This window comes from Rhincodon typus, unplaced genomic scaffold (genome assembly GCF_021869965.1).
Source record: "Rhincodon typus isolate 14 unplaced genomic scaffold, sRhiTyp1.1 hic_rhity00002344, whole genome shotgun sequence".
NCBI lineage: Eukaryota > Metazoa > Chordata > Chondrichthyes > Orectolobiformes > Rhincodontidae > Rhincodon > Rhincodon typus.
This window is the reverse complement of record NW_025967982.1, coordinates 1-25,000: the sequence shown is the minus strand read 5'-3', so window position 1 is coordinate 25,000 and position 25,000 is coordinate 1. Positions and strand designations below refer to the sequence as shown.

Genomic DNA, 25,000 nt, shown 5'->3' with positions numbered 1-25,000 from the left:
CTACCTGTGCACAAAGAAGATAATTCAAGTCAAAAGCATTTGAAATATGTAGAACAATGTGGATGGTATCACATCAGCCTGGTGTTACACACCACACTTGATATCAATATGCACTTCTATTGAAGTCAGTGGGGGTTGCTGAAGGTATAATGAGTGAGCTATGTGATGCTAATCACTTGCACAATTGTCCTGGACCATCTTCTTCCCTAAAGCCTCATTAAACATGAATATAAACTGTAGAATTGGGATTATTACATTGTGTTCCTCTCTTTGACTCATATTTGTCAAGGATCTACATCAGCAATAAAGCTTCATAACTCCAACCCCAACTTGTTTTCCTGAATTTCTCTCAGCTTCTCCTTTGCTTACCGAAACTCCCTGAATCATGCAGGACACAGCTCTACTGGATGTCAATCTCGCTCAAGTGGCCATTCTTCATGTTTAAGGCCAGGCATGAGCGTTGACAACTTATTCAACTGTGGGGGCATCAAGACCCAAATTTTGATCTGTTCTTGTCTAATTATCAAAATGCTCCGCCTTCAACCTGCTACAAGGGGGAGCAGGACGCTTGGCTGTTATTTTTACTCCTTCCTATCTTTGTGGCTCAGCACAGGCACCTGTTCTAATTCAGTGTCTATATTTTTAAGTGTTAATCCACTAATCTAGTCGATAAAGCTTGGGAACTGTAATTCGTTTGGCTATGTGTGCCAGTTCTCTCCACACTCACCCAATAACAAGTTAAATCAGATTCTGGTATTTCGCGCCGCACAACGATGTTGTCACTGTGGAAAATGTAGCACCAAAATGACTTTGCTTGTTTGCAGGTTTCCCCATCCCCTGGTGTTGGGCCCTCCAGGCATGCACTCTACAGGCATCCCCCATCCTGCTATTGTGAGTGCTTCAGGCAAACCAGACATGAATCAATATGACAGTGGGCTGAGATCCATGTAAGTAATGATGCTGAAAGTACATAGCACTGCTTGCACATGCATAGGTGGAAAAGCAGTGAGAGCTTTTGTTTCTTTGTGTAGATGCACAGGCTCCAATTATGCCTGTCTCTTTGTGGGTTACGTGAAACATTCCTTATTCCAGTCCTACTCGGGCCTCCAACACAACTCTTTATCCAATACATTAATGACATCATTGGCGCTGCTTCCCTGTCTTGTCCAGAATTGGAAAAGTTTATCAATTTTGCTTCCAATTTCCACCCTGCTATAACCTTCACCTGGTCCATCTCTGAATCCTCCCTTCCCTTCCTTGACATCTCTGATTCCATTTCTGGGGATAGGCTGACCACCAACATCCACTATAAACCCACCGACTCCCACAGTTATCTGGACAGTACATCCTCACACTCAGCTTCCTGTGAAGTCTCGATTCCATTCTCCCAGTTTCTCCATTTCTGTCGCATCTGTTCTGATGATTGCCAACTTCCACAAGAGGGCCTCCAAAATGTCTACCTTCTTCCTCAAATAAGAATTCCCCACCACCATGCTTGATAGGGCCTTCAGTTCATGTCCAACCTATCTCCTATACTTCAGCCTTCACCATCCGCACCCCCCACCCCCTCCCCCGCTTCCCTCCCACAACAGCAATAAGGTCCCCTTGTCTCACTTACAATCTCATTAGCTTCCATCTCCAAAGGATCATTAGCCACCATTTCCAACACCTCCAGTGGGATGCCAGGCACATATTCCCCTCCCTTCCTTGTCAGTCTTCTGCAAGGACCATTCCTTCTGGGATGCCATGGTCCACTCCTCTTCCTCTCCCAAAATCTACCCACATCCCCACGGCACCTTCCATGGTGCAATTGCAGAGGTGCAACATCTGCCCGTTTACTTTCCCCTTCCTCACTAGACAAGACCCCAGACACACCTTCCTGGTGAAGTAGTGCTTTACTTGCACTTCATTCAATCTAGCCTACTGCATTCGCTCCCCACAATGTGGTCTGCTGTACCGTAGTGAGGCAAAACACTGACTGGCTGATTGCTTTGCAGAACACCCATGTCTTGCCTGCAAAAATGACCCTACGTTGCCTGCCACTTCAACACACCACTGTGTTCCCAGGCCAACATCTCAGTCTCGGGCTTGCTGCAGCGCTCCAGAGAGGCTCACTGCAGGCTGGAAGAAAAGCACCTCATTTTCCACTTGGGGACCTTGCAGCTTTCAGGACTCAATATCGAGTTCCATAATTTCAGGGCTTGAGCACCTTCTCCCATGTCCTTAACCAACCCCAACACACCAGGCCTTGTCATCACATGGTCTGCTACCACAAACAATCTATTGTCAGCTAGTAATTCTTCCCCCTCCCCACCTCTCCTTCAGCACATAGACCAACTTGACCCCTAGCTACAATCAGTTCTGAAGAAGGGTCACTGGACCCAGAAGGTTAACTCTGTCTTCTCTCCGCAGATGCTGCCAGACCTACTGAGTTTTTCTGGCAATTTCTGCTTTTGTTTTTGTTTCCCAGCGTGTGCAGTTGTTTGGTTTTTTTTGTGTAGGCCGAATCTTTTGAATAAATATGAGTGACTTTGAAGTTTTTGGAGAGTTTTTCTCCATGTGGCCTGTTGGGTTTTCTCAGCCTATCTTACCAAACTCACCTTATTAACTAACTACCCCTCCCTTAAGGCAGCCCTCACGTGTGATTCCAGCTCCATCTTAGAGATCCAGCTCCATTTCCAGAAGAGCTCGCCACTGTCCAGTATTCCTTGTGCCTGTGCTATCTTGTTGTGCGCCCACAGAAGCACTAACAGTCTGGAGCTGCCCGACACGGTTTTGAGGTTTGCCCTGGACATGGCAGACAGGGGCAAATTGATGCCCCACTTTGTGAGCAGGGTCCTAGAGCTCCCTCTGGATGGGGGTGGTGCAGAGGCAGGGCTTCCTCTTGCACCAGGACCAAGAGTGATGGCCAGAGCACCTGACTATGCCAGCTTGGTTCGGGGTTGACACCTCGGTCAGTGCATCCTCACCCATTTGGAGGAATGCACAGCAATATTGGAATAAGGTCAATGACCTTCTCGTCTCTACCAGTGCAAGTGCCACCGTCTTGTCTCCGATACTTCACTGTCACTCCATCTCTGCCACTGTATCCTGCACTCACCAAGGCTCATCCCCTATCAATCTCACTACTACCTGCAACATCACCTCTCACTTGACCTCATCCACCCCAAACCCCAACACCATGAACCCTGCATGCTGCCTACTCGCTCACTCGGAACAGTTCCCTATCTGGTCAGATAGTGACAACTTTGCCATCCAATTTCATCCCTAATAACAGCTGCCTCTCTCATTCTAGGAGGAAAACAGCCCCCAGTGAGGCGGAAAGTATCAAAACAGGTGGAGGACTGCCCAGCATGCAGCTCTTCACCCCATATGTGGCCTGTGACTGGCCTGAGTAACTGACCATGATTGCTATCGCAGGCTGCCCTTTACTTACTGTCCCAGTGCCCCTGACCAAAGGCTATCTCCCTTGACCTGACTGAGACCTGCTGGGAACTATGATAAGCTTCCTGCCTTTGGATCTGCACTAAATGGCACAGCAAGACACAATTAATATGAGCCTGGTAACTCTGGCTGAGGGAACAAAGCACAGAAAAGCAAGGAAAGGCAGGGAAGCTGTGAGCATCCAGATAGGCTAAGAGTGAGTGAGTGCTATGACAGTGAGTGAAGAGGCCGGTGATGCAACTTGGTCCGTTCCATGAACTGGGTGTGCGTTACAATGATGACTGCCATTGCAGCACGAGAGCGCAACATTGAAGTGCAGAAGTATCTTGTAATGGCACAGAGATCTGCCATCAGGGTTCTTAGAGCCTGGCACATACTGGGTGTGAGCTGATGCCCATGGAGCATGTCCTGAGGTGTTGGTGCCTGATGGAGATCCTATGGAGCAAGCATCAAGCTGAGGTTGCCAGGTACCCACTCCGATTTCTATATTGAGATGACATCGAGCTTGGTGTGTTTGGTAAGATAGGAAGGTGAATATTAATGAGGCGAGTGGGGTCATTACCAAGGTGTTAACAAGCAATAATGCCCCAAATTGGAACTTAACATTGCCTAGCAAGAAACTCACCACACTGCTTATCAAAAGATGGTGTGAGATGCCCCCAACATCAAGATAGACTTCACTGGACTTCCCATGTGATTACACAAACCTTCCTATAGGCCACATTGCTTAACCTCTGTTAAGATTCTAATGAATGACTTAATTGCATGGATGATTATATTGCTGCTTCTTTTTTAATTGCTCAACAGTGTAACAAAAATCTATATTGCTGCTGTCATCTGACTTTCTAAAGCTCCAATACAGCGGTTACCACTTGAAGGAAGTTTGTGGGGAAATCTATTCTTGAGACTGAATCTGCCTCCCACCCAAAAAACAATGGCAAAAATCAGCCCAATAAATGGTGAAGAAGACTATAGGCTACCTTGGCTCTGTTTCCTAACACTGGACCTACTAGCTAACTTGTTCAAGATGACAAGAAAAATGATGCTCGCCAAATAAGTATTTTTTTGAGGGTTAGTTCGGTTAAGCTACGTAGTAACAACTGTAAGAAGACCATATTATTATCTCACACTTTTTTGTATTTCTCCATAAACATTCTGTAATATTAAAAATGACATTCACCTTCATCGAAGGTCTTTTTTAATTTGTATATAAGGACAACCAGATAATTCATTTCACTTACAAAGAAGATTAATGTAACATAAAACACATGAGCTTTTTTAGTTTTTCTCCCTATATTAACAAGAAAGGGGTTGCCATGATAGTATTTCCTCTTTAAAATTTAAGGACACACAATAAAGTAAATTAAACTCCTCAGACTGAATGTATTTTCTTCATTTTGTCGCTTTTCTCTTATAAGTGGTGACTCAAGCTGAGATCTGGTTCTGAAGGTAACGGCAACTCTCCAGTGCTTTGGCCAAGAAACCATCACTAGCACAGAAGCCTAATCAATATTATCAGCCTTTAGTTATTTTACTCACTTAATGATCACAGATGGACACTTACAGCAAGGCTACTGGAAGAGAATGAAAAGATTGCATTTATATCCATTTATCTTGGTTGTTGGGCATCTCAAAGCACTTTACAACCAATAAAGTAGTTTTGAAGTGTATTCATTACTGTAGTGCAGTAATGAAGAGAAGAAACATATCTGATTCTCTCCCTGTATTGAGGCTAGCTATGGCATCCCTCTCTGCCAGCTGAGCTGAAAGTAGCTAAGTCAGCACAAAGCAGAAATTAAATGGGAAACCTTCTGGTTTGTATGGCTTTGTAATAGGTGGTAATTTTGTTCAGCAGAGCATCAAGGGAGCTCAGCAGACTGAATGTCTATGGCCAACATCATACATTTTCAGTGCGAGGGAGTCTCAGGCTTTAAATTATATACTTAATTATAATTATATATTTAAGTTATGTATGAACAAGGAAAATCTGATTCACAGTATTAGTGTGTTTCATGGGGAGAGACAAAAGATAAGGATGATTTTGATTTAGTTTTGAGTCACAGGAAAGTGTGAACCTGGAAATAATTATCCTTTTGGCTATGGAATGCTGAAGCAACTGTTACTTATAAATTACATAATTAGAGAGCTATGTTATATTTGGCACAGTATGAATCAGACTCCAATTTGGGATAGAGGTTACGAACAGATGCAACATATTAAATAGACAATATTGCTTTATGACTGAAATTAAGCTACAAAAGTTAACATTCTCCATCTTTAAATATGTGGGTATTAATTTGCAGTTAATCAAATAAAATAGTAGTTGTCATCTTCTGTATAAAGTCCACCTTCTCCATTATTTATGGGAACTATTTGTTTGCCACATTGGAGAGTTTGTTGGTTGGGTGATAGGTTCTGTCCCAGGAATGGCTTCTTTGATAAACTTTCTCCAAATGGCCACTGCAGTATCATGCGGCATCACTGGCATAGACTTTTGTTACGCTGCTTAACAATTTATTTTAGAACTTATAGCAACAGCAACAATCATCATGCAATCATGTCATTGTTGCCATTCAAACTTTCACCCAGGACTTTCAATGAATGCTTCCCTTAGAAAGGGGGTTTTGAAATGCTCAGCAAACTTTATGAACTAAGACCTCTTTCTTTTTACTTGCTGATGGCTGGATAATAAGTATTACCCTCAATTGCTACATGATGTGGTGGTGGTGATTTTGTCAGATATTTGTCATGTTCTCCTGTTTTCTCTGAAGAGTAATAAATATCAGATTGCCAGAGCACCATTTGTAGTTTAAACCAGATAGTGATCAGCATTATATATCAGATTTCTTATTGTACATTGTTGAACGATATCATCTCGTTACAACAGTTAATGGGTGTAAACTTGCTTCCCAGATTCCCTTACAGTCATAGGATCTTTATATGCTAATGTTAGGTGTAAAAAAATCAGTCACACCAAGTTATTGAAATTGTAAATACTTATACGTAATAGATGGAATCAACCATAAAAGAACAAAATATTTTGTTTCAGAATGCATTCCTTACATTGTTCAGCAATCTGCAAGATTTTGAAATCATTTTTATAGGCTGCTGATGCAATGTCCGATGGTGAGTGATGTGCTTGCCACTTTGACCTCAAAGACTTTAATTGGAACTGAAGTAATGATGCTGAATGATGTCTCCAGCGTATAATCCACAATATAAATCAAATCCAGAAGGACAAAATTATTTACTATGCAGAAAATGACTTTGCAAGTAAATGTTCTGAGTTAATCTTGTTTTGCAATATTATCTTTGAATTTGGTTAAAACCTAGAACGAAACTTCAATATTTTGAGTTAGCTAAAGATCTTCTCCCTAAAACCTGCCTTAGATGTTTCTAGCTGAAGAATGGTTTCCATTTTACTTCACATTATTTCAAAAGGTGGTGGGGTGTTAACATGTTCTGCCTTGTGGAAACCAGTGGGACTGAGACTTAAAATTGATGAGTCCCTTTTCCCACTCCAGTACTGGATCACAACAATTCTGTTGCCAGGCAGTAGAAATGCCTCCTGAACCAGCTTCTTTTATGCACTCATGGGTTTTGCTAGCAAGACCAGCATTTGTTACCCACCCATAATTTCTCTTCAGAAGACGATGATGTGCCATCATATTGAACTGCTGTAGTCCACCTTGTGTAGGTTCACCCACAATGCTGTTAGGAAGGAGTCCCAAGATTTCGACCCAATGGCAGTAAAGGATCGGTGTTTGAATTTCAATTCAGGATGGTGTGTGGCTTGACGGGGAACTTGCAAGTGATGGAGTTCCCATGCGTCTGTTGCCTTTGTCACTCTAGGCCCAGAGTATTAAAAATGCTGTTAAATGAGGTTTAGCAAGTTGCTATGTTTTGTATTTGGTGGACATTGCTGCCATTGTTCACTGATAATGAATGGAGTGAATGTTTCATGTGGCAGTGACCAAATGGGCCACTTTCTCCTGGGTGGTGTTTGGGCAAGTTACAGGATCCTATCACTTAGCAATTTTAACAGCTTATTGGCCAATGGAGCTCCATCAACCTCTCTTCTGGACATCATTGGACATATTTCAGTCTCTGCCATGCCATCCTCCCCCAGCCTTCTCACTTGCAGAAACCTGCCAAACTACCATGACTTATCTCGGTTATCTGTTACACCTGATCTTTGCTTGACAGCAATAAGTCAATTGGAATGTTTGGTGTTGGAATGGTAATATCGCCCAAGCTTGAATACACGCCTGACCTTTCACAGACTCCCAATGGTAAATTCATTGGTTTCTCCTGGCTTTTCACATATGTCTAGCGTTGCCTGTCAAAAATTACAAATGATTTCCTAATTTCATCCAGAATGACATTATAGTAAATGGTTATAGAAATATGTCCTCTTGTTTACAGGCCCAGGAAAGCACTTCTTAAATCACTTAGGAATAATGCACAGCCTCATTACAACCTTGAAATGATTTTTCAAACACACATTTTCTATATATTTAGTTTAACTTTTTCTAGTAGATTTGGAAGAATTTAGTATTAGAATATCGGTGCAAGCATCCCTGATAGTCAAGCATCTCCTATGGCACTTTTTGATTTAGTATTTTCGTAATCATCCAAATAGGTCTATTAATTCTTATTCTTGAGGCTTCTCAGAATGAGTTTACAAGGTCAGTCATAATGAATGTGAAGCACTTTTGTGGTTCTGATGAATTGTCTAAAACCTTCAAGTTGAGCCTATGCACCAAACTCATTTCACTTCAGATACTCAAACAAGAAGTGAGAGTTAGAAAGGGAAATTTTCATCCTGTCCATCTAGGATTGATTCAATCTCAATTTCTCAGAAATGAAAGCACAATCTTTTGTTCTATCTCATTACCCTTTGCCTACATCAAATAACGTCGATATTTAGTTGTTCCAATTTATTCTTAAGCAAATTTTTTTTGTCTTTTAGGAAACCTAATCCTGAACCAAAAAGGGAAAAAGAGAGTAAAAAGCCTACTATCAAAAAACCTCTCAATGCATTTATGCTTTACATGAAAGAAATGAGGGCAAAAGTTGTAGCTGAGTGCACTCTGAAAGAGAGCGCAGCCATCAATCAAATCTTGGGTCGAAGAGTAAGTAAGAATATGTATCACGTCAGCTTTAAATAAATGAATATCTGATCCTTATCATTTCTCACTTGAAGAGAACAGCTCATACAAGTACATCTCCAGGATGCCAGTAGTCCACAGGACTCTCGGTCAGATGCCACTCTTCAGCCAGATTGAAGCATGGACAATTGAGTTTTGCAGTGCTGTACATTCAGGGCTTATAAAATGCCAGTTGTAGTCTCCCCATTTTTGCTTCCTCAAGGCAAAGGATTTATGTTTCTGGAACACAATTGTTTAGGCATTCTTCATCAGATCCGGTTAGATAAAGATAATTCAAAAGTAATCTCTTTCTTGTTTTACTACTACCAATCAGATCCTTCAAACCCTCTCCATACTGTACCTTCACCTCCAACAATAGCGAAAATTTCCATCATGGTGCTTGATGCTGATTTCACAGGGGTACAGCAATGGTGAGAGAAACCCAACAAAGTTGAGCTATTGTAGGCCGATATCCAGCCAGATTAACTAGTGATCGTTGGGTAGCAGTGGACATCTGGTTGTAGGAGAGCTCATCAGGGAATTATATGGGAAGATTGGGTGGGGAAGAGGAAGACTGTAAATATGGATCAGAAGTGGGGAAAAGTTCAGATTAAATCCCGATGGTCTTTATTCCTGTTGATCTGTTCAAAAGACTAGATTAGTATCAGGGTATGGTAAAAAAGCCACAGGATCTCAATTGGTTAGGAGACTTGTGTTATTTTAAATATCCCTGCCCCACAATTCTATAATTCAGTTTCTACCAGATGGGACAGTTAAAATTGAGGCCAAGGGCTGCGGATATTCAACTACCTCTGAGCATATTTACTCCTTTCTGCTTTTCCAAGTTGTCCAGCTAATCCTCTTGTGGGACTCTGACCTGACCTAGCCCTGAATCAAAGCCTTTCACTTTCTTCTTCCCTCTCTAAGCCCATTTCACTAATGAGACAGGCCACTTGCTCCTTTGACTTCAATCTCACTAAACCATTAACCATCAAACTCCCCTTCCTAACCTCTGTGTAAGGTACCATTATAGTAGTTCTCCCACTTCTCAGAAACTGTATTCTCTATCATTCGACCCCTCCTGTTCTGATGAACCGTTCTTATGAAGAGTCACTGGACTCAAAATGTTAACTCTGCTTTCTTCCCACAGATGCTGCCAGACCTGCCAAATTTCTCCAGAAATTTCTGTTTTTGCTTGTATCTTTCTAATCAGGTTTCTGCCTTGTTCGGTATTTAATTCCCTTCATGTCCTTGGCTCTCCTATTTCTGTCATTTGTATCCTTTCATCTATGTAAGACATGTATCTGAAGCAAACCAAACCCTTTGGAGATGGGGGTAGCTTTAGAATGAACCTTTATTGATGGATGATGAGACCAATCATGAGAAGCAAGTTCTGTACCAAGTGTCACAGATGAAGTGGTGATTAGGTCAGGTATTCTTGGTGGTTAATGTTTTAAGTGTTGGTGCCTGTTGCCAAATCATGGTAGCCACTGAACATAATGAAGGTGTACATTGGTCCACAAGTGATGTCATCATTTCCCTCTGGCATCAACTAGTGTCCAGGTGTGAAAATTGACATCTAGTGACTTCACGTCATATGCATGTGAGCATCCTATAAAGAGGACTTTAGACTGTCCTGCTGGTTTCCTGGCCTGGCTACCTCACCATAAAGAAAATCTTTGGATCTGCAACCGTCTTCCACTCTGTGAACTTGCCTGAGGCAACAAAATCATCTCAATTACTACTGTAACTCTCTTCTTATCCACAAACTCACCATGATCTTTTACTTGTAGAGCTCAGAATTGCTATACACCTCCCCCTCCTTTGCCTTTAGCCATCAAGGCCACATGAAAGTCTGAAATTATTTCTCCTAATCCTTGCAACTCATCATGTAAATCCTTTGTAAACCTCATTTCATTGATCATGCCTTTTCTATTATCTCCTTCCTTGTTGTGTCATCTATTTTTGTCTGATCGTATTTCTGTGCATTCCCTTTACGTTAGATGTACTATTAACATACAGCTTCTATCACACCACAACACTGCAATGACCCAAACCAAATTCACAGGTGATCTCTGGTGTTTCTCAGATGATGTTGAAGCATCCTTCCTTGACCTTTCTGTAATCTTTCATGTTGACCACAGTGTTATCTTTTTCATTGTCCAGCTCAGTGAAGCTGCCCTCATAGATTTCACTTTTACCTCTCTGGTTGTAACCAGTCTTCCCAACTGCCACTTGGTGACATCAGCTTCAATAAAAGATCAGCTTTTCAGTTCAACAAGAGGAGAAAAATGCAAATAGAGAGAAACTGATGTAGCACCGTGAGCACAATCCTTCCACTGAGATCAGCTCGAATCAGCTCAAACCAGTGATGAAAGTAGGATCTTCCTGGTATCAATGGCTCAATTTCACATGGAGCCATTGTATTCTAAGCCATTAGGAGTACTCTCGCTGGAGACATGTGTCAAACTGGTAATGTTTTTAGATGCATCCTGCAAACCTCATCCAAACAGATTTCAAACAGGGAATTCATAAGTAGCTGTAGTTTCACGATTCAGAGAGTACAAAGTGAAGAGATAAAATTGAGTTTTATTTTGCTCCACTTTTCTAGTTGAGAGCTGGATGGCTGGCTTATGATGCAAAGTGACACCCACAGCATGGGTTTAATTCCTGTACTGGCTGAGGTTACCATGTAGGTCCTGCCCTCTCAGCCTCACCTTTCATATTGAGGCATGGTGACCCTCAAATTAACCTAACCACCAGTAGGTTCTCTGTGATGAGACAGAGAGCAGCCTCTGTTCCTATGGGACTATAGCAGTTTTCTCTTTCCTACTTGAGATCTATAGGAGCCTGGCTGTATCTGAGTTAATATTAATGCAACCCAACTAAGGATCATTATATTGTCCATGGCATGATTGTAGTGAATAGAGTGCTGGCGTGTTATTTCTAATGGCCTTTGAAGATAGCTCACTTTCCTTAAACAGCTGAAAACTTTGGGATTTGAATGCCACGGTTATAAGTCAAGGGGATAAGGAGGGGGAAGGAATTTAAAAGGACATGCATGCATGCCTTCCACAATGCAGATTCCATCGGGGTACCAGGGGAAATAATTTACATATGGGATAATGCCCCTTCTGTGAAAATATGACAGTTTGCTAAATCCAACATTATTGCACTTTTATTTGGACAGTGGCATGCTCTCTCTCGTGAAGAACAGGCAAAGTACTATGAATTGGCAAGGAAAGAACGACAACTACACATGCAACTTTATCCAGGCTGGTCTGCCAGGGATAACTATGTAAGTTGATTTTTATAAATCAATTATTATTAATATTTGATAGTAGAAAGCAGCTGATTCTAATCAGAGTGGACTGTGGAATTTTCTGGAATGTAATAGCACCATCTACATTTTCCCCAATTTTCTCCCCCTTTTCTCCTCCTCTAAGGTGGTGACCCCACAGGTGTCGGGAGCCCTCAGTGCCTTACCAAGTGGCTATTCTTCACGTGAGCCAAGTCAGCAAGTTCAGCAGGTTATTTAACCATGGAGAGGACATCATTTCTAAGCTTGATCCTCTCTTCACCCATACACACTTTCTAACCAAAGTCAACTAACTAACAATTAAAAGCGTGAAATCGGCTGATATTTTATCTCCTATCTTTTAAGGCACTGAAGCTACTTGTGCCAACCTTACCGAAAGGCACAGTATTCATATTGTTGACAGGCTGTAGATTCTTAGCCAGCTCTGCATTCTATAAATTCAGGGCACATTTTGTTTGACAGCTTCTGTGTACTGCGTTGTTCCATGCTCACAAAACTATTATTTGTAGGTTGTTTAAAAGACATCATTTTCTGCAATCAGTGTACTTTTCTGCCCCTTTTTTACCCTATAACCCCCAGCACAGTCCTAGAGATGCCAGTGAACCTCTCAATACCTTAGCCATGCAGCCAGTCTTCATGAGGGGAATTAGATCGGGTGTTTTGGTAAAGCATTTGATTGAAGAGGGTATCGAAGTCAAATTCATCTTCCCCCAGTGCCCACACGTGTGAATTTTCCACCCAGGTCATTAACAGTATTCAGGAGCAGAAACACAGGCTAATATTCCCCCCTACTTTAGCATGATATACTTAGCTCAGTCAAAGCACCCTATAATGGCTCAACTGAAGTCAGCAATGACCAGAGATCCACTCTAGGACCTCCTGGTCCATATCTTTGATTATTATAGAATGCAGTGAAGCTCAGAGGCTTTTTGGCATTTTTTCAGGGAGCTTTGTTAGCATTGTAAACTGTTCAAAGATCAAATAACAAGTTGCCTTCATTGATCTTATATCTTGTAATGTGAAGCCAAAATGTGATTGGGAGTGGCTGGGTAAAAGGAATGCAATATGAAAACCTGAAAAGGATTATTGTGAAGAATTACAGGAATAGATAGTGAGTCATTATATTGCATGAAGGTATCGAACAGCTCTCAGACAAACTGTAGTGTAAGAAGATCATTACCTTAGCATGTCACTGACTGGACATAGGCAGAATTACTTGTAATTCCAATGTTTTATTCTTTCACATCTGACCTAAATAAGCACAGAGATTACAATAAACTTTAGAATAAATATTAAGGATTTTGCTTAGTATATGATACCATCTAAACCTCTCAATTCCATTTCATTTCACACCAACTTGCAATTGGGGAGGTGAAGTAGGCCATTTGGCCCATCAAGTCTGCTGCACCATTCAGTAAAATCATGGCTGATCAGTTTGTGTTTTAAATGCCACATTCCTGTCTACCCTCAATGATCTTTGATTCCCCATGTCTATCAAGAATCTGTCTACCTTTGTCTTAAAAATATTCATGCTTCCTGCTTCTTCTGTTTTGCAAAGCCATACAGCCCTGTAAGAGAAAAAAAAACACAATCTCTGCCTTAAAAATTACCCCCTAAAAAATTCTGGACTTACCACAAAAGGAAACATCCTTTCTATGTCCACCTTCTCGAGACTATTGAGAATCTTATAACTTCAATCAAATCTCAATCATTCCAAGTTATCGAAGGAAACCTTCTATCAACCACCTTGAGTATATTTAGATCCTTCCTTAAAGGCAGAGACCAAAATTGCACACAGTATTTGAGATGTGGTCTGACTAATGCTTTGTATAGCTGAAGCATAACATCCTTACTTATATGTTCAATTCCTCTTCTAGTAAAGATAGCATCCCAACAACCTTCTTAAGCAAAAAACCGAAAGGTCTTGACCATTTGGGTCAATGGGTTGAGGAGTCACAGATGGAGTCAATTTGGATAAATGCAAGGAATTGCATTTTTGTAAAACAAACAAGGGCAGGCCTTATACAGATAATTGTAGGGCCCAGGGTAGTGTTGTAGAACGGAGAGACCTAGGGATTCAGTGCATAATTCTTTAAAAATTGCATCACATGTAGACAGGGTGGTTAAGAAGGTGCTTAGCACACTTGCCTTCATTGCTCATCCTTTGAATATAGGAGTTGGGATGTCATGCTGAGGTTGTAGAGGATGTTGGTGAGGCCTCTTCTGGAGTTCTGTGTGCAGTTCTGGTCGCCCTGCTTTGGGAAGGATATTATTAAATTGGAGAGAGTTCAGAAAAGATTTACCAGGATGTTGCCGGCAGTGGAGGGTTTGAGTTATAAAAATAGGCTGGATGGGCTGGGACTTTTTTTGCTGGAGCATAGGAGGTTGAGGGGTGACCTTATAGAGGTTTGTAAAATCATGAGGGGCATAGTAAGGGTCTTTTCCCTATGGTGGGGGAGTTCAAAACTAGGGGGCATATTTTTAAGGTGAGAGGAGAAGATTTAAAAAGGACAGGAAGGGCAACTTCTTTACACAGACCATGGCTCTTATGTGGAATAAATTGCCAGAGGAAGTGATGAATGCAGGTACAGTTACAGCAATTAAAAGATAAGTACACGATTAGGAAAAGTTTGGAGAGATATGGGCTAAACCCAGGCAAGTGGGACTAATTTAGTTTGGGAACATGGTCAGCATGAACTAGTTGGACCAAAGGGTCTGTTTCCATGCTGTATGACTCTGTAAGAACTGCAGATGCTTGAAATCAGAAGAATAAAAACAGAAATTGCTGGAAAATCTCTGCAGGTCTAGCAGCATCTGTGGAAAGAAATCAGAGTTAACATTTTGGGTCCAGTGACCCTTCTTCAGAACAGATGGTAGCTAGAAAAATGATTTTTCTTCATGCAGAAGTAGGGCGGGGGGGAGGGGGTAAGGAGTAAAAAATAGGTTGGAGATGGAGCCCAAAGAGAGAGAAGAGCAGTTGGATTGACAAAGGAGTGGGTAACTGTCAGCCTAGGAGAATGATTTGCTGCTAATGGAGACCATTAACAATTAGTCGTGTGTAATAGCAGACCATGTGATAACAAGGCCCGGTATGTGGGAGTTGCAGTAAGGACATGGGAGAAGATGCCCCAAGTCCTAAAATTGTTGAAAATTCTTAATCACTTGCTATACCTGCATACTAACTTATTATGACACATGCATTAGAACATCTAGATCCATTTGCACCTCAGAATTCTGCAATTAGTCTCTATTTAAATAATAGTTGATAATATTTAAGTAATTTTAATTCTTCTGACAAAGTGAACAAATTCACATTTTCTTCCTTTATATTCCATCTGGCAGATTCTTGCACACTGAAACTATCTACATGGGTCGACATCCTTGTTATATTATCTTCACAACTTTCTTTCCTACCTATCTTTGGTGTCATCTGCAAATATAGCTACCGTGCCTTCATTCCCCTCATCTAAGTCATTGAAATAAATCGTAAAAAAGTTGAGAATATGGCACAGAGCTGGCTGGACTCCACTTGTTACACCCTGCCAATCTGAAAAGACCCATTTATGCATACCATCTGTTTTCTGCCAACTAGTCAATCTTCTATCAGTGCTAATATGTCATTCCCTTTAACGTGATCTCCTGTTTGTACAATAACCCTTTATGTGGTACCATGAATACCCTTCAATAAGTATCAGGCAATCACAAATCTTACTAAATTTATTTAAAACAAAGCAAGAACAATCTTTTTTAAGGCAATTTGTGTCATGAATATTGAGCATGCTGACAGCACTACACATCACAATTCATACTAAAAGGAATTCAGTATTTCAGATAGAATGCTTGATCCCTATGTCTCTGCTGAACCAACTATAACAATCAGAATGCTGCAGTAGTCAGTCACACTTACAAGATAGGAGGAGAAAATCAGCTAGTTCACCCACTCTGGATTGCACCCATGATCCCTGTTAGAGGTGTGCGCATGTGTGTATGTTTGTAGGTATTTGTGTATGCATGTGAGCATAAATGTATGTACGTACACATGTGCAGAGAGTTGATATGGACGAGGTTGAGCCCATGGTCTGTTCTGCTTAATTAGCCTGTCAGAGCTCACTGTCAAAGTAGACACGATTGGCAGGTATTGATTAAGATATGAGAGAGCAACAAACTATGAAAGATATAATGAGTTCAGGACATCAAGGCACAGAAGGGGAACTTTTAGCAAGGAAAATCAAATTTAAAAATCTAAAAATAAGCAATGCCTAAATCCAGTTGCAAACGAATTATCTTGGAAAGTCTAGACAATGTCATAAACCACAATGGGAAAGCTTCTATGCAATATCTGAATGTCAAATCTGGGATTAAACTATTAGTATCTCAATCCAAAAATTAACATCCGCTAACCCAATTCTTTATATGTCTCCAAACAGACTTGGCCAATGCTAAAATCCAACACATACGCATCTGTGGGAGTAAATAAATTCCAAGAAGAGGAAACAAAAGCAGAAAACTGAATTCTGTAGTCACAATCCACTAATAGAAAATCTTGTATAGGAAACTAGCTAAATTTTCTATTCAGTCAAAAAAAAATCTTCAATGTTGTGCTTTTCTTAAAATACAATGTAGGAAAGTAAATTATCTGCTTTTAGTTTGAATTCACAGACATTTCTACGCACTGTAAAGCACCACATATTTTTATAAGGAACGGTCTGATAGAATAAAGATCAAACACTTGGTTTGTTTGTTCTTTTTGAATGGAAAACTGGCAGCTAGCCTGCCTCCTTCCCCTTCCATCCCGCTAGCTGATGGGAATTATTGCATTGGCTTTGCAAATTTTTCAAGCTTCTGATATTTTGTTCCTAGTCTTTTCTTTGTGCGGATGCCCCTGGCATCTGGTGAAACCTGAGTGCGAAACTGGAATGTGGGTTATGTTTCCTGGTCCTTATATTGGAAAGGAAGTACAGTGGGTCCCACACTAACAAAGCACACTGTGGTGATGAAATGTTCCGCCTTTGGAGAAACCACAAAGAGCACATGTTATAATTTCAAAGGTTAGCTCGAAATGCCAAAAGAGCAAATTGTATATATATATTCCTCACTTGCACAGTCAGCTTTTCTTTAAAAAAACATATTTTGCTTCTTTTGACATTATATTAATGTTCCTCTCCCCATCAACTGCACCATTTCTGTCCAAGAGAAGGTCAGGAATTTCGTAAGAATTATCATTTCAGTTGGAAGTTAAGAGGTGTACAAGAGTGACATGGGTGATGCAATCTTTTATCTTCCCTTCCTATTTTAGAGAAAGCCTTTCACTGCCCTGTTCTTCCTTATGAACATCTACGGACTAACCACATTTCCGTCTTAACTTTCCCTAATGTTTTAATGAATAAATATGCCTCACGTAAAATAAAGGATCATTTTTATTTTCTTTGTTTTTTTTGAATACTCACATCAGCTTTTTAAAATTTATGTTGTTATTCTTTTGAATATTGTCCGTCATTTTGCTATATATACATGAGCCAGATAACTGGCACATTACTGAATCTATCATAAGCCATAATGCAGTAAAGGGAGAATATTCAAGGGTTGCAGAGTGGACAGTTAAGGGAGATTACAAGTCTAAGATTTCCTTGATGATCTGGAGTACTTCTACAAAGTGGGAGCCTTGCCATTAGTAAAAACATTGAGTAGTTTTTAAGAATGCCCAAAAGACGAGAAATGTTTAGTATTTAAGAACTGTCATCACTGAGACATAAATAGACTTGAATATGTTGGAAATTATTTATTGTAGGGTAAAAAGAAAAGGAGGAAAAGAGAAAAGCAGCAAGACTCTGACCCAGGTATGGAGATTTTTCATGTCATAACTTGTGCTTGCTGTTCACCTGTGATTGTGCATCTCATTCAACTGCAACGTGAAATCATGGGATGATTCACATTATGCAATATTACCAGGCTGTTGTATTAATGATATTTCTTGAGCTTTCGTTTTATCAAAGAAGTCAACTATTTCACTAATGTTTAATGCCTTCATTAAGATAGCAGCCAGTAGAATTTCGTATCAATTTACTAACGCATACCTCAATTACACCTCACCAGACGTAAAATAAGTTTGCAATAACATGCAGCAAATAGGAATTTGCAACAGGTCCATCCAATGCAGTAAAGGAGTGGAAGTGTATTTTGAAATTATTAAACACTGAAGTTCATTTGAACTATTTGTCTATATTTTGAACCCTTACATATGTGACAGACATGAATAAATTCCAAAGTGTTTGGTTTCTTTGTGAGATAATCATGTCATGGTTTACATAGGAAGTCTTTTTTAAAAACTTTTAACTTATTGTGATCATTCTGGTGGACAGTGGCTGCTCGGGTATGAGAGTGAGAAAGAGAATTGACGATCACTATGCTGCAGCATCAACTGCTGTGTTGATTTATTACACAATTTATACTAGGGCAGTCAGTGCTTTTGAAAAAGACAGACGGTTAGTCTGTGTCCTTATGCCTGATGGAGAGTGTCACCCGGGCAGAGGACAGAGAGAAGCCTGAATGAAGAGGATTGCACATCTGTAATGGAGCTCACTTTTCAAATAATGGAAGGGGATTCAAGTGAGCTCAGTTGCAGCTGCACAATCTTCACTGCTTAATTTTTCTTCTACATTCCACTCAGGGACAAATGAAAATCCAACTCCCCCAAGCCACATAAATATCTGGCTAACTTTTCTACTTGTTTGAAAATGCAAATAAGCCAGAGGGGCTGTGTGTCATCTCCATCATGATAAAACATTTCAACGTGACTTACACTTTTGGGTGGTGCATCTTTGGCAAAAGGCCTTATCAAGTGCTTTTTCATGAATGCTCATTTCACTTGTGCTTTGATGCAGAAATATTCAGTGTCTTTGTATTTGATTACTATATACCCCGGGGGCTAAATTTGACTGTCTTGTGTAATTCCCTGTTTTAGAATATTTTAGATTTATTTGGTATGTGTAACTTGAGAGGATGCCATTTGCAGTGCTGCAAACTGTTTTATTTGTTGGTCAGTGAGGGGCGTGGTGGAAGTAATCTCCATAAATTATAAACAGAGCTTGTTCAGAAATTATGTGGGTTCTTTTGAGAACAGTAAAAGTATTATAATGTACCTCTAAACAAACTTTTCCAATAGAAAACCTAAATTGAAAAAGAGACTCTGCCTCTAAAATGAAAGAAGAAAGCTTTAAAAAGCACCTGTGGTGCTGACATATACCACAGTGTTAACCCTTGCACAGGCGAACGCACAGTGACACAGGATAAACAGTCGCACTCTGCTGGAGACAGACACACACAAACAAACAGGCACAGCACAAAATGCAACCATTCAACCGCACGATATGCACATAAAAGCAGACGTATAGAAGGAGGATTTTAACTTTTTGATCCGACAAGACCAGTTAGGCTGGGTGTCAGCAGATGGAAGGGAGACCTCCAGTTGCAGCTCCCCTTCACACTTAAGTGTGATGTCACCATTGGATTTGTGAGCTGGATTTCAGTCATGGCTCCCAGTCAGGTGAGAAGTATAGGACCAGATAAATCCGAGCTTGGATTGTGGGTGGGGTGTAATGGGAGGTTCCTGCCCATGTGGAATTGGAGGGGGGAGATGAGAGGCCTTATGCAGATTGTGAGACAGACTCCTCAGTAAGGTTTCTGGGAGCAGGTTCAGAAGGTCAGGTGTTGAATAGGTTCAGATCGCCAGTATTTTATGATGCAGGTATGCTGGATCAAGTGGTGAGGGAAGGGTCCTATCTCCTAGATCCAGTGATCTTTCTTTCCCCGTTGCAGCTGGATTTCCCAAGGCTCAGGAACCCAGCAGAGCAGAGTAGTTTTAACCTGAAACATTAAAATGGGGCACATAGCTTCAGCAATGCAAGGACACCTATTTATTGATATTAATGTATCCCCATGGATTCATGAACAAGAACATTTACAGCTATAGGGACGGAAAATGACAAATAAGGGCAAATACACATTGTTGGAAAGAAAAATCAATCCTACTGTCAAGCCTATCTCCAAAAATGAGGAACAGTGTTAACGATGAAAACACTTTCATCGATAAAAAGCAAGCATCACTCACACATTTAATTCGGCCTTTTAAGCTAATATTACCCAATTCCCCAAAATCATTAATTGAACTTTGATGACCAGGATTTGATGAATATAGAAAATGACACTTCAAAAAGAAACAAGGTTGTTGTTTGGCTTCTTTGGTATTCGTGGTTTGGCTCACATTGCTATTTTAGTTTGTTTTTAGTCTCACTGGCATTTCCATTTATAAAATTAGGCTGCCTGTGCAATTTTTCCCAATAGAATGAGTTGGCATGCGCAAGCTGTTCTGTCCTTCAGAAGTATTTCAAAACATCAAAAATCCTAAAAAGTGGCCACCTAGTCTGAAATACATATAATTATGATAAAATAGTAAAAGAAAAAGTGCACAGGAAGATATTAAGAACACTGTCACCATTCTTCCAAGTATACACAGACAATTCTGTAGCGGTCATTTTGAATGGACTTAAGTGCATTCTTTAAAAATAAGCATCTCCCATTTAAGATGAAGAGGATTTTTTTTCTCTTGCACAATCATCAGTCTTTGGAATTCTTTTCCACAGTGGAAGCTAGTCATTGAGTATATTCAAGACTGAGTCGGACAGTTCTTTTATCGACTAGGGAGGCATGTTATAGAGGGCAGGCAGGAAAGTGGAGTTGAGGACAGAGTCCGATCAGACTTGCGCCTATTAAATAGTGAATCAGGTTAAAGGAGTTGAATGACCTACTCTTCTGCCTATTTCTTATGATCTTCTCAATTACTAATAGAATTAATGGGAATTTAGAATGTTACAGGTGTTAGAGGGCATGATGAGGCATTGACATTGTCAGTGGCCTACATTCACGTTTTGAATAATGAAAAAGATTCCTTTTTTTCCTGAAAGAATCAGTTTACAAGAAATAGAACTCAATTTTACTCGTATTATTTCTTCACCCCAAATTTGCCCTTCTGCCAAAAATTACATTACATTACCTTTCACTCAAGTGGCAGTTCTTTATATTAATCTGGTTTGTATGTTTCAGATCACAGGAACATGTGTATATCTCATTTGAGTCTGACCACACCCTGCCTGATGTTCAAACCAATTTATTTTCCAAGAAGCAATTAATCTGGACAACACCCCCAGGTTTATTCCTTTCGTTCACTGTCCTACATGCCACTTGTTGTACTACTCTTCTTGCCCAAGCTTGGCAGATTAGCTATCAAACCTGTATGAGTTAGTGCCCGCCATACATTTACACACTGAAGCAACGAGACACATATCGATTTAACAATTTCTCATGACAATGGGGAGGTGGCCAGGTTTGCAGGGTTAGTTTCAGCTTTGAGTGATCTACTTCATTCTAGCAAAAGTCTGCTTTATCTGAATACTGTAGCATCCTCTCTGCAAACATAGAGGTTTTTCGCTTTGCTCTTTTTTTAATATTTAATTTCATAACACCTTTTATGTTTGTTTAATTCAGCACCTTTATATGTGGTAAAAAGCACTCTGCTTATAAGTAAAATGTTTGCCTTACTAAAACAACCTTCAAATTGACTCTGTTGTGTCAAATAACTTTGTTCAATTATTGTAACAGTTGCTATAACATCTATTGCTTTTCTTTGCTTTTTTTTCTGTCTTTTTCATGCCTTCCTTGCCCATCCTTGCCACATGTTCCGCTTTTTTTTGTTTCTTTTTGTTTTATTTGTTCAGATCCAAGCTCTCCTAAGAAATGCCGGGCACGCTTTGGCCTTGACCAACGGACAGACTGGTGCGGCCCTTGCAGGTGTGTATTTTGTTGCCTAACACTCTGCGTTAGCCATTCTTCTTGCCAGGTGCCTCTCCTTTCAGATTTGCAGAACCTGCAGATAAAGCACAGCAAACTGAGTGCAAATATTTTTCAGAGGCAGTATTACCTAAAGCCTGTGTTGGCCTAGGTTGGGGACGATGATAAGCTTACACGCCTTTTAACTTCGCTGCACCACTTCAAGGCATTTTTAAGCAAATTACATTCAAGACTGAAGAGCTAAGAACCACAGTACCACAGAACTCTGCCACCATCTTGATTTTGTGGCCACGCTATTGAATGTTATTTCAATTCACCTTTCACATAGTGTTGTGCTTGGTACCTTCATTAGGGCAGAGTCTCTTGTTCAAACAAATTGTTAGTTTTGAGATACAGTCTGAAAGGGCCTGCAGCATATGAAAAGAAAATGCAATCTCTTTGAAGCCCATATTCTCTCTCCTGATTGAATATTCTGTGTGGAGCTGTGGTTGCTTCTCTGGCTGACCTGGATTGCATACTAACTCCATTTCTTTTACAAATTGTGTTCCTCTATTGTTGTTTTTGTTTACTTCACACTAACAGATTCAAACACCGCAATGATGTGTCGCCCATTGTTCGAACTTGATCTGCAGTAGATGCGGTGCCTCCCCTGCAGGTACCCATAATTACTCTATCTTTAACGGGCTTGACATTTTTTTATAATAACAATTTTTTGACAAAACTTCTCTTACCTGTTCTGTAGAGGCTTCATTGAAGAAGGTAACCTTTATGGAGACAGCATTTGGCACGCCATTTTCTTGTTAAAGTGGAAGCAGTGATAAAAGTTGGAAGAGATCCATGTCATTTCCTTCGAAGTGACATTGTGCTCAAATAATAATGTGGTGTTGATAACAAATTAGGTCACAGTACCTGCCTTTGCAAACAAGCAGGAAAGAAAAGGGTTTGCCAAAGAGGTTCTCATGGTGATGACCTTCCTTCAATGTAATTGTTGACAGTGTCACCATGGAGTCAGACAGCAGTGGTGTGAAGATAGAAGGGAAAATGGGCCATTTTAAATGAAGTAACAAGTTTATAGGAGTAGATCTAGAAGGTGGGAACTTAACATGTGAGGAATGTATTTAACACCCACTAAAAACCTCTGCATAAAATTCAGTTCTCTCTTCATGAGAATCTACTGGAGCTTCAGTTAAATAGGAACAGCAATTGTGTTTTTTGCGGAGGGATAACATGCTACTCAATGTATCCATTCTTTGCATCTCAGGTAGCAATGGCACCTTTCAATTCCTTCATTCACATTCCTGAGAAAGATTTTATTTTAAGTAGTCAGGTGTTGTTACTGCCATCTTTATGATATGACAGTTATTAATGTATTAAAACTATTTCAACAGTGGTGTAACAGTATGGGTTTCTGTGAATAATTATTGTAAGGTTTCTTTCTGTTTAAGTTTAAGTTTAAATTTACGTGAAGTTTACATGAAGTTTACATCACACGGTCATTACATTATATCAACTGCAACTAGGGACCAAATCATTGTCTGAGTCCAGAGACATGTTTTGGTGTGCAAATAGCAAGACCTTGTCTTTTTTCGGATGAAATCCAATTTTCCTCCAGATTCAGTACTCCATACCATTTTCTCTGGCCTTTATGCGGATTGGGAATGCCTTATGCAAAATACACACCTGTTCCTCTCAAGCACTCTCCACTGAGGTCAGATTTCCCATTATAAATGGAGAACAAAAATTGAATTTCCTTGTGGACAGCATTATCTTCTGCTAGTGTTAGGTCTTGAAAGTCCATTAAAAGCACAACAGGTTTGAGAGTTTGTGATGAAAGTAGTAAGACTGTGGAGGAGTCTGGACATTCTGAAAGGTAAGTGTAAAATGTTTTAACACTTTCAAATGTCACTTTAAGGTGCTGTATTGTAAATGTGTTGTAATGCAGTGATGCATTGTCGGAGTGTGTCGTACAAAGATAAGTTTATCCTTACCTTGAACACTATTGTGCAATTGTCTACATAGATTACAATAAGTTTCCAATCGAGGTAGTGCCATAGTATAAAACATTTTTTTTAAAAACGTCCTTTGCTATCATGCTTTTATGATCTGAATTAATTGGACTGTTCTGGCTGTTTTAAAAATATGCCTGTTTGTGAAGGTAGAAAACAAAAGATTTGTGCCTGCTCTCTTCCATTGATTGGCATGGAGAATCTGAGGAGACACAGGATGGCATGAACTTTGTGAGTGGATTAAGAAAATGTGAGGTGATGTGGGAGATTTTGAGATGGTAAGGGGTGGCACGGATGAATTGGGTGATGCCAGGAGCAGTGCTTACATGCTCTTGTGCTGCTCTGGCACTCCTTTGCATTCGCATTGCTAAAGCATTGAACTTCTGCTCACAAAATACACTTCACATCCAACCCCTGGGTGAAAGACACATAGATTGATCATGCAATGAAGGTGCACAGGTTGGATTTTCTCAAACCCAGGTGAAAATTCATCCCTAAATTTCCAGAACAGCAATGATCGCTTGTGATGTCGCTGGTACTATGTGTGGCCATTTACAGGGTCCAGCCCCTTAAGCCTGTTCCATTGTTGAATTGAAACCAGACTGCTCTGTGTATTAATCATATTTATTTTTTAATCTCAGTCTAACTTATCTGGGGAGAAGAAAATTCCATATTTCCTCTACCTTTGGTGAAAAATTGTTCCCTGATTTCACTCTTGAAAAACTAATTTGCGTTCTGGACTTCCCTACCAGAGGAAATCGCAAACATATTCTTTTATCCTTTCAAACGGCTCAATTAGATCATTGTTCAGTCTTCTAAGCTCAAAGGAAAACACACCAACTTTCTGGAACTGGTCCTCATAATTTAATCCTTTTATCCTTGACATAATTCTGGTGTATGCAAGAACATAAGAGCCATGAACAGGAGTAGGCCATTCAGCCTGTCAAGCCTGCTGTACTATTTGAGAAAATCATGGCTGATCTGATTACAATTCTTCTATTTTTCTGTCCACCACACCCCCCACCCTAACCCACTCCCTCATACCCCCATATACTTTGACTCTCTTGTCAATTAAAATGCTATCCAACTCAGCCTTAAATGTATTCAATGTTTAAACCTCCTCTGCTGGCCAGGGAAGAGAGTTCCAGTGAAGCCCAACGCAAGCTGGAGGAACAACACCTCATTTTCCGCTTGGGGACCCTACAGCCCTCCGGACTCAATATTGAGTTCATTAATTT

The 25,000-nt window shown here is 40.3% G+C and overlaps 1 protein-coding gene across 1 annotated transcript; it reads left to right on the top strand.

Moving 5' to 3' along the window:
- Positions 1-824: 824 nt before the first annotated feature.
- Positions 825-22,412, top strand: LOC109912241 (lymphoid enhancer-binding factor 1-like; the record flags this gene model as incomplete). The annotated part of the gene is made up of 5 exons (XM_048593119.1): positions 825-947; positions 8,417-8,579; positions 11,785-11,892; positions 17,702-17,750; positions 22,339-22,412. Coding segments are annotated over 5 exons (496 nt in total), but the record flags the coding sequence as incomplete, so codon positions are not given.
- Between the last annotated feature and the right edge of the window lie 2,588 nt (positions 22,413-25,000).